General features: G+C 35.3%; 1 protein-coding gene across 16 annotated transcripts in view; it reads left to right on the top strand.

Moving 5' to 3' along the window:
* The window catches only part of rims2b (regulating synaptic membrane exocytosis 2b), a 156,592-nt gene that overhangs the window by 108,080 nt on the left and 32,846 nt on the right, over nt 1-15,666 (top strand). For 3 of the 16 annotated variants that reach the window (XM_051873788.1, XM_051873790.1, XM_051873792.1), the window contains 11 exons: nt 225-284; nt 469-543; nt 808-855; nt 1,881-1,937; nt 2,387-2,572; nt 4,858-4,967; nt 5,351-5,383; nt 9,141-9,425; nt 9,898-9,945; nt 10,632-10,667; nt 14,843-14,884. In XM_051873788.1, the coding sequence (XP_051729748.1) occupies nt 225-284; nt 469-543; nt 808-855; nt 1,881-1,937; nt 2,387-2,572; nt 4,858-4,967; nt 5,351-5,383; nt 9,141-9,425; nt 9,898-9,945; nt 10,632-10,667; nt 14,843-14,884 (980 nt within the window). The remainder of the gene's footprint in view (nt 1-224; nt 285-468; nt 544-807; nt 856-1,880; nt 1,938-2,386; nt 2,573-4,857; nt 4,968-5,350; nt 5,384-9,140; nt 9,426-9,897; nt 9,946-10,631; nt 10,668-14,842; nt 14,885-15,666) is intronic. The other 13 variants (XM_051873791.1, XM_051873793.1, XM_051873796.1 and 10 more) reach the window with 11 other exon arrangements.

Consider the following 15,666-nt stretch of genomic DNA (forward strand, 5'->3'; position numbering starts at 1 on the left):
TTTTGTTATTTAATTATGAATTTGACTAATTATTCCATTATCTTGGAAAAATTGTGAGTGATGTGTCATGCCATATCATCATGACATAACTAACTTAAGAAAAAAAAAGCTGTTATCGTGAGCAAACGTGAATCTATAGCACCTTACGGCTGCACTGGAGTTCTTTTTGGCAAGTAGAATAATGTTGGCACATAGGATCTGATTATGTGTTATTTTGTGTTCAGGAGGATGAGGAGAGATAGACAAATGTCTGCCTACAGTGACTCTTTTGAATCACCTGAGAGGTAAAATCCGGATACTTAAGTTGAGACATGCATTCTGTTTATGCATCCATAATAGTATTGAAGTGGACTATTTTACTAGTTACAGACATAACTCTCACCCCTTAACCTAATTCAGCTGTTGCTCATTCTAATCATACTTTCCTTTCTTCATTTCAATCTATCGATCCTCATCCTCCATTTAAAGATATTACAATGGGCCCAATCATGTATCTACTCCATGGCCCAATCATGTCATGAATGGAACCGGTGGGGATTACAGGTAAGACTTCTGTAGAGATAAACACCCACAACACATCACAAACTCTCTTTCTTTTTACTCATCAGTTATTAACTGCCAGGAACAGATGCCCAATTTATGTTCCCACTGAGACTTTGTGTAGTTTAGATCCCAGTTATGGATTTGAGACTCATGTTTATTTTATTTATCTTCTCAAACACTGTCCTGTTAAATCTTTTCAAGCAAATAAATACTGAATATCATGTAATAAGTGTGGCACTAACACACTGAGGTTGGTTTATTCAGTAGGACATGCCCCAGGATAGAAATTGAGCCTTCTACAGATACAGAAAGGTATTATTTCATAGAGTGCAATAGTTTAAGTAGACACTTTCATTGCAGACCCTAGTTCAAGTTAGATGTTTTAGTTATCCTGTGACCTTTTTACAGCAGTTTTTAATGTTTACTAATATTCTGGCAGCTTTAGTTCCGTTAAAAACGAATCACATGTTGCTTCTTACATGAATAGAAGATTTGATAAACTTCACTATCACATCCTTAATTGACCATTAGCAGTATGGTACCTAGTTTTAAAAACATGATTAGTTAATTTAGTTTTAGTTAGTTTATTTTGAAGTAGTAACTGATTCTCACATTAAACAGTATACTATGCACTATATTATCTATAAACCCTTATGAAAAAGAAGTACACTTTAGCATACTTTTAAAAAGAGTACTTATTACAGAAATAATATACTTTAAAAGAATATATTAAAGGGTTAGTTCAACCAAAAAATGAAAATTCTGTCAATAATTACTCACCCTCATATCGTTCCACACCCGTAAGTTCATCTTCGGAACACAAATTAAGATATTTTTGATGAAATCCGAGAGGTATCTGATACGTCCATAGACAGCAATTTAACCACCACTTTCAAGGTCCAGAAAGGTACTAAAGACATTGTTAAAATACTGTGTATTTTAACAATGTAAGTTTTAACAAAACTGTGTAAGTGTACTTCTTTAAAGCACATCAGAAGATAAAACATAATGATTTAAAATGTAATCTAAAGTAAAACTTTTAATTTGACATTATTATGAAATGCACTTTTATTTAAGTCTACGTAAGTATGTTTAGGAACAGTAATGAAAGTGTACTGTCTTTAAGTACACTTAAGTGTACTTTCATTAATATTATATTATCTGCAAGAACAGTTTGTCAAAAAAGGATTTGAAGTACACTACAAGTGTTCATTCAATACAATTATGCGCACTTCTTTTTCACAAGGGTATATTGTGTAAGGCTGTTTAGCAACTCCTGACAGCTATGAGAGCTGCTAAATTGATATTTCATGTTCTTTTCTTATGCACCTCCATAGAGAGGATCATATTCCAGAGTTCCCAGCTAACAATGAGCACTTTGAGGAAGATCTGAGGTAATACAGTAGAATTTGTAGAAGTATTTACGTAGGTAGAGTATAGAGGAATAGAGTAGACTGTAGTCATGGGGCTTATTGTTGTGTCGGTATGAAATGTGCTCACTTGTTTTCTTTGCAGCAGATTCCAGAAGCTTTTATTTGTTTTTTTTTTTTAACTTTCGCCTACCTGAACATGTCAGTTTGTTGACTTTCTTTGGTTAACACTTATTTTTGGTTGTTTCAGTTTGGTATTTCTTTATAAGTTTCTGTTTATGCTGATGACCCTGAGCAGCCAATATTGAAACTCAAAGCCTCTTTTGTTGAGTTGTTTTTTGCCAATTATTAGCCAACCAACATCATTCCACAGGAACAACCTAACAAGCTGCGATTATAGAGCATTTGATGCCCTGTGATCCCATGATGCACTGGGGCTCAGCTGAGCGTGGCTTTTTGACAAAATTCTGCAGGTATAGCCGCAGCATGGTGGACAGACATGACCATTACAGGTCCAGGTCAGCTGACCAGCGGCCTATGATGGAGCGACCGGTCTACACCCGCTCCCGCTCGTCCGAGCGGCCCGAGTCCGGCTACATGAGATCCATGCCGTCCTTACCATCAGGGAGATCCGCCCCTCCCTCTCCTGCCTTAACGAGGTGACCCAGACCCATCACAACAAGCACTAAAGCCCTAAACGAAACCATGCCTTCTGCTTCCTGTCACCTGGAATGCCTCTCTCCACTTCCTCTTATTTTAACCCTGTTGTAACGATGCTGTTTTTGATTTGTCTTCATTTATTGAGTAGAGAGTAGTGATGATGGTTGCTACTAACGTCTTTTCATTTGAATTATAGACACACCTGTTATATCCTCTTGAGATATAATGGTGTGTACCTGGCATCGTACGGTTTACTTTCTTATTCTTTCCAATTATTTTTTTTTTTTTGTGTTTACTAACATTATTTTTTTGTGGTTTAACAGTTTATGCTTTGAGTTATGTTTTGAGTGCCGTGTGCTCATGCATTTAGGCCTTTTCACTTTCCTTGCAGCTTTAGCAGCCACAAGCACCTCTCCTGATGCTGATTCCATCACACCTTTTGAGACACCATAAAACCTTTTGACTTACGATTTGCCCGGCATGTCATAAGTCACAAGGAAATTACATAAATGTTCAGATTTACGCATGAACTTTCACTGATGCAAGAGCCGCAGTAGCTCTTGAATGTGCCACACTTTACATTGAGATGTGAGGCACATGTACGATCATTGGAAAGCAGATGTGACATTAAGCTCAAAAGGTGCTTTAAAGATCATTGTGTTTATTGTGGGGTTGATGTGCATTTTAAACGTACATATTTGTTTACGTGGCTAAAATGCACATGACTGTGACATATTTACTAAATGCATGCTCTTATATGGTCGAATATGTGAAATTAGTTTGATGGTTATTATTTTTCTGTAGTGTTACACAAAAGAATGTGTGCCAAGAACTTGTTGGGTCATATTTTACCCCAAAATTAGAAGATAAAAATAAGAAATTACTTTATAAAAAAAAAATGAAAATGTTTTATATTCAGTAAGAATATATATATATATATATATATATATATATATATATTCTTACTGAACACCATCTTACTGAACCATCTGGACACATGCTGTGAAAATCACAATATCAAAAAAAAAAAAAAAAAAATATATATATATATATATATATTTTTTTGATATTGTGATTTTCACAGCATGTGTCCAGATGGTTTATTTTTATAATTCTTTTTTTTACCAGAACAAAGGTTCTGGAACAGTTTAAATGGTGGCTTGTACAAAGTACTTTCCCACACATAAAAATACATTTGTAATACAGTAATTGTTTTAATATATACAGTAAAAACTGTAAAAATACTGTAATGCAATGCTTTTTTTCCTGCATAAATGAAAAGCAGTGCAACAAACACTATAATATAATACAATATAATATTTTTAAAAAATTAAAAATATTTAAAAATATTATATCATTATTTGTTTCTATTACAGTTAGGTAAATAATATTTTTTATAGTGAGAACAGAAGTTAAAGTAAAAGGGGAGAGGAGAATGTGCTTAATTTTGATGAAAATTGTCAGATGCTAAAAATTCTTAAAGGGATAGTTCACCCAAAAATGAAAATTCTGTCATCATTTTCTCCCACTCAAGTTGTTCCAAACCTATATAAATGTCTTTGTTCTGCTGTACACAAAAGAAGATATTTGGAAGAATGTTTGTAATCACCTTGCCCCCCATTGACTTCCATAGTATTATATTTCCTACTTTTACGTTTACAAACATGCTAGGTTACAAACATTCTCCTAAATATCTTCCTTTGTGTTCAGCAGAACTAAGAAATTTATACAGGTTTGGAACAATTTGAGGGTGAGTAAATTACAAAATTTTCATTTTTGGGTGAACTATCCCATTAATGATACTAAAAATAGACTTTGTTGATTAAATGAAAATTTCTTTTGATATTGGGGTAAAATATGACTAGACAGGTTTCATGAGATTCACCTACAATCTTATGTGGGTTGCTGTACCAGCTCATGTTGATGTACCTAACCTACAGGACATATATTTCACCAAATGTTTTTACTTCCTTTCAGTTTTATTACTAACCTTTGAGAAAACCGTGCCAAATATTGACTTATTTTGTTTAATAGAACACAGTAAGTGTCCCTTTTTATAGCAATCAAGTGGAGTGTTTTCTGACACTATTGTATCATTCTTAAATGATGCTACTGACAGTATAACCGTAGTCAGTAGGTTTGTTTTTATTAGTATTCTCTCACCAGCGTGTTCTGCTGTAGTCTAACAGCCTGCCCTGTCTTGGGCAGGTTTATGACTCAACGACAAACATTTCTTTAGATATGATGCTTTATGTTCATTACTAACACACCATCTGTCCCGCAGGGCAAATCCCCGCACCGGATCGGTCCAAACAAGTCCAACCAGCACGCCAGTATCGAGTCGAAGAGGTCGGCAGCTACCGCAAGTCCCACCAAAGGGGTCTATGGACAGAAGTGAGTAAATAAACCAGGCTTCTTCCAAATTGCAAGATTTGTGGCTCATGGGTAGAAAGCCTGTATAATTAATCAGGTTAGGGTCACCAGATGCCACCCAAATGCATTTATTATATATATTTATTATTAATATGTTGATGATAAGAATAACCTTTCCATTGGGTAACTGTTAGAAATTCAACAAATATGCTAAGCAAATAACTTAATAGCCTTTTATTGCAAAAAAAAAATATCAGAGTTATCACAAAAAAATGCAAAAACAACCATCTTGACCACTAGTCAGATAAAGAATATTGTGTAACAACTACAGTTTGGATAAAATAACATTATTGTCCTTTACATAACACAACATGGATTGCTTTTTTCCCCACCATTTTTCCCAGAAGATGGCGAGGGCATTACTGAGCCTTATGAAGGTCTGTAAGCACTAGCTTCTGTGTGTTTAGCTACGTCTCAGTCTTCTTTATTACAGCTTTATCATCTACTCTGTTTGACTAAACTTGTTAGCTCTGGTCTGTGAGCGTTACCTGTCATTGGTCTAGCTTCTGCCGTTCATTGAGTAGAGTGAACAGATGCTTCAGCTATGTTAACGCAATTAATAGTGCTGTACATGTATCATTGTAGATGTATGCTGTGTAGTCTATGTACTTCGTCCATGTCTGGATTCATGTCCAAATCTGCCACAGTGGATATCAAAAGTATTGAAGCTTGTTTCTGTCACAAAGTAAAAAAGTAAAAATGGTAATTGCGAATTTATCTTGCAATTCTGACTTTATTTTCTCACAATTGTGAGTTTATATCTTGCCTGTAGTATGTTTTCTCTCAGAAAATGAGAGATGGCAACCGAGAAAAACAAGGCTGAATTGTGAGATATAAACTCAAGTTTATAACACCATTCTGACCTAATTTCTCACAATTTCAAGTTTTAACTCACATTTTAGAGTAAACATCTCACAATTTGGATTTTTTTCACTCAAAATTGCGAGATGTTTACTCTAAAATATGAGATAAAAACTTAAAATTGTGAGAAATTAGGTCAGAATGGTGTTATAAAGTTGAAGTTGTGAGAGGTAGTTCAAATTGTTTTTCTTACAGAAAAAAGTCTGAATTGCGAGATAGAAACTCAGAATTGTGTTATAAACTTGTAATTCTGAGAGAGAAAGTCCAAATTGTGAGATTCTGAGAAAAAAGAATCAAAAGACACAAGTCTGAATTGTGATGTTGACTCAAAATTATGTAAATTGCGAGAAATAACGTCAGAATTGTGAGATAAAAAGCTGCAATTACCTTTTTTATATTTTTATTCTGTGGCGTAAACAGGCTTCCATACAAAAGTCTACATGCCCTTAATGAAATTTGTTGAGGTAAAAGCTGAAGGCAATATATGTCAATATATGAACTTCTTCTAACAGTATTGTAGTTGCTGAAAGGGTAAAAGGGTAAATTCTGGTATGTTTATAGCAGAGGGTCAGCAACCTTTGAAGGGGTAACAAGTTTGTGAGCAATATTGAGAGATGAATATATATTTATGTTGTATATTAAGTTTTAGAAGTGTAAAAGTCACTTGCACCTGTATGGCAGTCTACTCCTAGCAGTAATCCTCTCAGTGATAATCATGGTTTATTATTCCCTAGTGATTGGTTTCTTGACATGATGGTTTGCTTTCTCTTTTGATTGGCACAACTCATCAACCAATGAAGCAGGAACAGGGGCGGTACCTCAGCCTCCTGCTCCTCCCCCAATTGTTTCCCAGCTTCCACAGACTGTGGCTGGTAAATTATATTTAGGACACATGGGACACTTTATATCAGTCAAATGCAAATATGATCTTTATATTCTGAGAGTAATGGCATTTATTCATCAGAGTTGTTTCAATAAGTTTGTTAATAGACTACGCAAGTTACACTTTAAAGGTGCAGTATGTAGGATTTCTGTCCGCTAGTGGTCGCTAGAGGCCTATTCAAAACAAAGGCGCAGCTTGATGACGCCAAGTTTGAGTGCGGAATCTTAGGACATGTGGCCTTCACCTCAACGGACGGTGCAAAAGAATAGGGATAGGACTCGGGAAGAAATCATGTTCATGGATGCGATTATTAACGTTACTGTAGTATGAAGCAGAGCAGGACCGAGTGTTGTGGGAGCTGAACGAGGCCGCTGGAGCGATTGCGGAACACACGCCATGAGCAGCAGAACTTTTATTATGGCACAGTCACCAGCGCCGCTTCTGCTTTTCCGGTCATGAGTATGAGGTAACACAGCTCTGTTTATCATATTAGATACATTTGAGTGTGTTGAAAATGATGTTATAACGTTACTCTGTGCGTTCCCTCGGCGGCTGCTGTGAGACACTTGTTTGAGACACACTGCAGTAAGATAGATCGATTTTAGAACATCATATTAAATGCTGAAAGGCTTGTGTTGATAAATGGCATGCAATTAATTTTAAAACGTATTGTATGATGGAGAAAATTCTGTATTACTGTTACTAAAAATAAAGCTGCATCTTATTATGCTATGTTAGCTTCTTCACAAAATAGTGTTTTTCTCTGAAGCATGGTAAAGCATGGTACTCGCAAAAAATCAAGAAAATTAGATTTAAACAATAAGACTAAACATGTTGAGCTATTAACAACAATTAGTTTTCTGTTTATAAATATATCAAAACAGTTGTTCCCTTGTCTATTAAAACGTGTAATATATTAAAGCGTCTTTGGTGTTTCCATGGTTTCTACAAAATAAAACCGGAAACCGAGGGTAACGCGGGTATGACGCAATTGACAGGCGACTCCTCACACGTCCCGGAGCCTTGGTTAAAATAGCAATTTTCTCACGATTTACGAATAGTTGGAAACATTTGGCATGTTGTAAGTACTCAAGTGAACAAAATATATAACACTGGCCTAGTGGTTTTTGGATATTTTACTGCAAAAATCTTACATATTGCACCTTTATGGATCTTTATAACTTTTTATATTTTTAAATGATTCAATGTTCAAAAACTGAATTTTCAAAACTGTATTTGCATTTGCACTGTAGCACACTGTAGTTAGTATGTTTAGTCACCAGTGGACTTAGAAAAGAAACGTTTCACTCTTTCAGTAAATTGTAGATTATTTTAGCTTTCCTGCTTCTTTTTCACATTTCAAATTTTCATATTTTATAGTTTTTACCTTCATGTTTGATGGCATACTTCTGTCTTTCTTTTTTACACTCATTTCTGTCTGAATGTTGAAGCGGTGGGAGGGGCTTCACAACCCCCAGCCCCGCCCCCTCCACCTCCACCTCCACCTCCACAAGTCACACAAACAATAGCTGGTAATGCTGTTATTGCATAGCAAGCATAGCCATTTGATCCCATAATAAGAATATACAAATACGGAAAGAAAAAAAACTGTAGATTAAATGTTAAGAAACAATAATATAGTTATAACTATTTATGTAGTATTTGAAAGTTTAGGTGAGCCGTGGCTGTTTAGTGAGTGTAGAACGTGGTGGTCAGTAAATACTGTAGCAGTACACTACACTACAATACAATGGCACAAACTACCTTGTTGTGTGTGTCATCGTACATATTATTAGTAATGCACTGAAATTTTTAGCCAAAACCAACAATTCTGATTTAAAATTAGCCCTTGTTTGGAATAACTCTATATTTTTCTTGCCATTGGTTTTACATGTAAGTCTATACACTACCATTCAAAAACATTTTTTTTTGCAAGAAATTATTACTTTTATTCAGCAAGGAGGTATTAAATTGATCAAAAGTGACAGTAAAAACTGTTATATTGTTACAAAAGATTTCAATTTCATATAAATGCAGTCTTTTAAACTTTCTATTCATCAAAGAATCCTGAAAAAAAAAAAAGTATAACAGTTTCCACAAAAATATTAAGTAGGACAACTGTTTTCTCAACTTTTCAACTGAAGACAGTTCTTTTAAATTTTACTAATTTGAATATATGTTTTTGCTGTATTATTGATCAAAATAAAGGCAGCCTTGCTGAACATAAGAGACTTTTCAGACTTTTTTAAATTTTGGTGCATTATTACATTTCATAAATGTCCACCCAAACATCCTTTTGTTAATTTTCTTATGTTTTTTGTTTTGTTTTGTTTTTGTCCACAACCCTGTCTCTGCCAATCATGTTGTCTCCATTGTCATCATCAACAAAGCTCATGTGGGGATGGAACCTCCTGTCCCGGGCCCTACCACCGCACATGTCCCAGTACCTCCTCATGTCCACGCTCCTCCCCCTCCTGTAAATGCCCATCCGCCTTCTTCAGTTGCCACTCCTCCACCTGCACATGCCCCTCCTCCTCCAACACATACCCCTCCCTCTCAAGCCAGTGCCCCTCCTCCTCCAACACATGCTCCTCCCCCTCCAGTCAGTGCCCCTCCTCCTCCAGCCACTGCCTCATCACCAGCCCCACCTCTTGTCCAACAGGCATCTGTGCCAGGTGTGTCAATGCAAGAGTACTTCTTACTACATACCACACAATATACACCAGGGATGCAAAACTTAGGGTGCATCTCAATCAGCTCCCTAGTTCAGTAGTCAGGGCACTGATCATGCAGTCAGCCATTTAAAAGGCTGTCTCAATCGCGAAATCCTACCAGTGCACTGTAACGTTTTGCACCCCTGGTACTTCCTGTGATCATTTAAAATAGTATGTCAAACAGGAAGCATCCTGCACAAATAGTAAGAGTAGTATGCTGTTCTGAACATAGACTGAGTGCCTGTTTCTTTAGATTATTTATTTAGCTTTCAGCACTGTTTTCTTTTTTTAAATAGTGCTCGCAACTTCTTATGAGCACGAGTATGTATATGTGTGTGTGTTTTAGCATGGTTAGACTGTACCTGTGTGGTTGTGGACAATACTGATTGTTAAACTCAACTTCTGTTTATGTGTGTGCCATTTCCGACACAAGAATCCCAGGAAAAGCCTGTAGCTCCCCCACCTGTCAATGGGAGGAAAGGCAAGTGTGTGTGAGCGTGTGAATCTCTCAGTGATGTTTTACAGTGTGTTTGTGTTGCGGAGTTTTAGAAAAAGTAGATGTTTAAGTAGATATGTTTGCAGTACTTGACGTTTGTACGGCTATACTGTCATCAGATATATTTTGTAAGCCTATTTGTGTTATTTGTGTTGGTGATGTTACCATGTTATTGAAAATGTTTAGAAATTTTGGTTTTACACTGAGCTGAGCTATTTTTCTAGTTTTGAGGGATTAGTTATTATTTTGTAATATGTTTTTGAAGCCACTGTACACACATGTAAACCGAGTACCTTCATTCACCTGTAGATGGCTCAATGACACTCCTTTTTTTTAAAACTAGACTTAAAAATTAACTAGACTTTCATAGTTAGAATAGTTTTTTTAAGATTTTAAATTAAAATTTATTTTATAAAGTCATAAATTACTATTTTATATTATTTTTTTTCCCCTTTTTTAATAAATACAAATGATAATAAGCCTGAAAAAGGAAAGTAGATTTTTTTAAAAATATTTTTTATAGTAGATTTGGTTATAATAACTATGAGGGTAAACTGAGTATAATTGTAACTTAAACATGCTAAATGTGCCTTATATACTCTACTGGCCTGAAGTATGCGCATCTAATTAACTAGGACCATTGACTGTTTCTCCTTGTCTTGTAACTTCAGAGGTGACATGGGAGGACCAACAGAAGAAAGCTCCTGGTATGCCACAACCTGTGGTCTTTATCGGCCTTTAGTAGAATAGATCAACCCTAGTGCGCTTCCAAGGGAACTAGATTGCAGCCCTTCTTCTGCTGTGTAGCTCTTCGCTTTTGCTGCTCTTGTTGCTGCCATGTTATTTGTTAAGACTGAACTTTCTGTAGATGCAGCTCTATATAGCATGATTACTAAAATACACAAAAATTTAGCGTTGCTTTTTGGTATATTTGAGCTTCAAACAGGTAATATACTGGTATGGTGTGTTTGCCTGCTGGGAAGCGCTGACAAGTATGATTCATTTTAAAGGAATCAGTTCATTGAGATGATTCTGTAAACCAATTAAAAAATGATTCCCAAATAGGATTATCACCGTTTTTTTTTTTTCAGTTACATAGATTTTCAAATGTTGCGTTGCAGAGACATGCACGGGGGGTGGCTATGGGGCCCCTATAGCAGACAGAGTGCTGTATACAGTACGAGCGGAGTGGATTTCAATCTGTGCTAAATGCATTTTGTAATGACTCTGCTTCTCCAGATCCACTCCGGGGATTCCATTTCTCGCTAGCACCACAGCCGCGCTCCAAGTTCAATATAGGGGCTACCCATGCTTTATAATTAATCTTATATTAACGCGATCATGATTTTTGCCTTTCATGGTTAAATAAATGTCTGCGGCATTGGTGTGCTAGCAAGCAAAAAATACTATGGTGTTTATTCTCATTATGGGCTGCGAATGATAGATTGACACAAGCTTTTTAAGCCTCATTAATGCTTGATTTGTCCTCACTCTGGTGAGGGTGATTTTTGCCACACGACTGAACTGAGCAGACATGTGGCAACAAAAAATGCCCAATAAACCTATTTATCAACATGATCTTTTGCAATACCTTTATGAAGCAGTGAAAAGTGAACTAGTCACAAAGTGCTTAAAAAGGTCTATTGAAACTGATGTAGCATAAACACGCAGTATAAACAGTACAATATGTACAGCTGACTTAATCTGGAAGTTTATTCTGCAATTTTAGGTTTACACTCACAGTTTACACTGGTTTTAAGATTTACACATTTCAATTATATGACAAATTTCCATCAAATTGAACAGAGTGATCTATGGCTATGTCACGTTTCATTATGTCTATTAGTCTAGTAGTCGATTCCTAAGCGAAAAGATTTTTTTAACAGAAATTAACAGGAGCGAACGAGCGAAACAAATGAAAATAGTTCCAAACAAACAGCAGAAAATGGTTCCCTTTTTTTTTGGTTTGGGCCACTGCCTCCAAAAATGTCTGTGCATGTCCCTGTTGTGTTGATTAGAGTTCACGTCATCCACTTCAGTTTAACTCAAGTCAAGTCAAGTCACCTTTATTTATATACAGTGCTTTATAAATAGATTTTCAATGCATCCTTACAGGGAAAAACAGGAAAATAATGATTCAATTCTGCTATAAAGCAGCTCTGTAGAAAACAGTGATTGCATCGAGTCAACTAATTTACAATAAAATGCTTTGCGAATCGATTTCCCTTATGAAAAAGAAGTGCACTTAAATTTAGTGAATGTGCACTTGTAGTGTACTTCAAATCTTAAAAGTATATTTTAAAAAAAACTTGTACTTGCAGATAAATATTAATGAAATAAAAGGCCACTTAGAGTAAGTGTGCACTTTTTAAAAAGTGCACTTTGTAATAATGTAAAATTAAACATTTTACTTTAAAGTACATTTTAAATTATTTAGTTTTAATCTGCTAACTAACATACTAAAGCACGTATAAATTACTTGATTATAATTTTAAGTGCTGTGTAATTCAGCATTGTATTCAGTTTATATATTTTAAATGTACAATATTGAAATTTAATCATTACAAATGTGTGATTAGAAATATATTTAAATACATGACATACAAGTACCAATCAAAATGACATTAAAGAATATTTTAGTTTAGCATAAATGTTTGTCAGTACATTTGATGGTACAGTTTAACCATATTTCAAAGACAATAGAAGTAATTATGGAATTACATATAAAGATGTACTTATTTCCTACTAAAGAACACCCTGAATTTCAGATAATTGCATTTAATATAAATTTAAACTAAAATACATTATAATTTAATTGAAATTAACATGCAAACTTAAGTATAATCTTTAAAAAAATAAAAAATAAAAAAAAATAATAATAATAATTCCGTAATAAGTACTCTTTTTACAAGAATACTAAAGTGTATTCCTTTTTCACACTCGTTGACTGAATTATTAAAATAACTCATTCAGAAGAACAGTTCATTCATGATCCTAACATGTCTGCTGAAGAGTTCTTGCAGTGTTTAAACTAAGCGGCAAGCACACCAGTACCTGAGTTTCAGATATGATATGACATATAAGTTCACAGGTTGAACAGATATTGTTTATAGGCCTCGGTAGGCATAAACACTGCAGTTATCTGTGTTGAAAGCATTGTTTCCAACAGCACTCAGTTCAGCACTCACTCAGTTCATATTATAAGTAGTATAATATATTAGTATTACAAAAGGTTTTATTTTACAGGGTTTACTATAAAGTAGGCTAGTACTGCATCCTGTCTAGTGAAAATCATAGTATTTAAAGGGTTAGTTCACCCAAAAATGAAAATATTGTCATTTATTACTCACCCTCATGTCGTTCTACACCAATTCATCTTCAGAACACAGATTAAGATATTTTTTTATTAAATCCAATGGCTCCGTGAGGCCTGCATTCAAAGCAATGACATTTCCTCTCTCAAGATCCATAAAGGTACTAAAAACATATTTAAAACAGTTCAGTGGTTCTACCTTAATATTATAAAGCGACGAGAATACTTTTTGTGCGCCAAAAAACAAAATAACGACTTTTCAACAATATAGTGATGGGCCGATTTCAAAACACTGCTTCGGAGCTTTACGAATCAAATCAGTGATTCCGATCTCCTATCAAACTTCTAAACTGCTGAAATCACATGACTTAGCCCCTCCGAAGCAGTGTTTTGAAATCGGCCCATCACTATATTTTTGAAAAGTCGTTATTTTGTTTTTTTGGCACACAAAAAGTATTCTTGTCACTTTATAATATTAAGGTAGAACCACTGAACTCACATGAACTGTTTTAAAAATGTTTTTAGTACCTTTATGGATCTTGAGAGAGGAAATGTCATTGCTTTGAATGCAGGCCTCACTGAGCCATCGTATTTAATCAAAATATTTTAATTTGTGTTCCGAAGATGAATGGTTTTAGAACGACATGAGGGTGAGTAATAAATGACATTATTTTCATTTTTGGGTGAACTAACCCTTTAAGTGTGGAAAGAGTGATTATTAGTAGTATCAGTAGCACAGTGTTTCTGTATTTCATAGTTCAGTCTGTCTCATCTGACCTGCTAATTGTTCTTTGTAGTCACTATGGCAACTTGAGGTAGAAGGAAGGTCACATTCATAGTCATTAACATGATTAAGTAATTACCACAGTTTAATTGATGCTGAGACAAACAGTTCTCACTGATAAATTTAGAATCTGTCTGTAATTCTGACATTATAATAAACAAATCTGAATAATCCGAAAAACAGAAGAACAGAATAAACTACATTTAACAGTAATTTTATAGCACCTGTATCATAGTTTAGGGAAATTTAAACTGGAGACTTGTGGGTTTTTGGAAAGGCCTGGCCTTTTTGTTGTTATTTTGGAGTTAGAAGATCTTTGATTGTGCTCAAATTAAACAATTAACATCAATAAAAGAAGAATTAAGACGATAAAATGTGAATCAAAATTGCCATTCAGCTATTTTAGACATTATTGTAGTGTTGCATGTAGTATGTAGTGGGGAAATAGGGCATAGATGGTGGCCTGTGTTTGTAGTGCGTGTTTGAGATGTATGTTCCACGTTAACCTTTGTTTTGTAGCTACACATCAGTACATTATTTTGATGCTTTAAGGTTTTTCTGCTGTGTTGGATTTCTCAGATCTTTTTTTTTTTTTTTTTTTTTTCAGTTGTTTCAGCATGAGTGATGAGTTTCTGAATCTGAAATTCATCTAAAATACTTTTTTTGTGTGTGTGTGTGTGTGTGTGTGTGTGTGTGTGTGTGTGTTTCCATCATAACATTGTGTGTCATGTGTCTGTTTAAACTGTCTTGTTTTCCTCTCATTTTGTGTTTCATCCACACATCAGCAGTAGTGTCAGAGTCAACAGTGTCAGAGAATGGCGATGCAGGTATTGTATACAGACTAACCCTAACATAAACCCCTTCAAAACAACTTTTGGTAGTGTGTGTCTGTGTGTGTGTGTTTGCGTGTATTGTCTTTCTGATCAAATCAGTTAGACCAGCTTGCTTAACAAGCTAACTTAACCATACCAAGGAAGTCATGCTGGTTAAGTAAGGGTGTGTTCACACTTGGCAGGTTGTGTTCAGTTGAAACGAACTCTGGTGCAATTGCTCTGTTGGTGCGGTTCATTTGAGTAAGTATGAATGCTGCCATCCGAACCTTGGCGCGCTCCAAACAAGCGGACTGAGACCCCTGAAAAGATGTGTCTCGGTCTGCTTTCAAACGAATTCTGATGAGGTTTGACTGAAATATGAAAGCAACATGGACCAAAAACTTGTAAACGAAAAGGACAGAATGCTCAAGAATACCTGTTTTTTCTTGTCATAGTTGCAATGTTGTCCATCACAGTTCAGTACAGGCATCAGAACCACGTCTCCTCGCAGCAGATCTTCATTTATGTGTGTGACGGTGTGATTCCTGCCGCTGTTTTTAACAATTTGTCAGCTCCATCATATACCATCATATGTACACACATACATCCAAAACAATGCTATGTCTTGAGCTAAATGCGCTCGCTCATTTAGCCTAGTACACAGCATTATTTTGGATGTTCGGCAGGTTCCGTCGCAAAATATACGTCATAAAAGCTGTTTTTAGGTTCTGTGTTAAAAATGACATAGTGAACGCTAAGTAAACCAGGACTAAATGTATCATTTTCTTTTTTGGTCC

This window comes from Ctenopharyngodon idella, chromosome 19, assembly GCF_019924925.1.
Source record: "Ctenopharyngodon idella isolate HZGC_01 chromosome 19, HZGC01, whole genome shotgun sequence".
NCBI classification, from domain to species: Eukaryota; Metazoa; Chordata; class Actinopteri; order Cypriniformes; family Xenocyprididae; genus Ctenopharyngodon; species Ctenopharyngodon idella.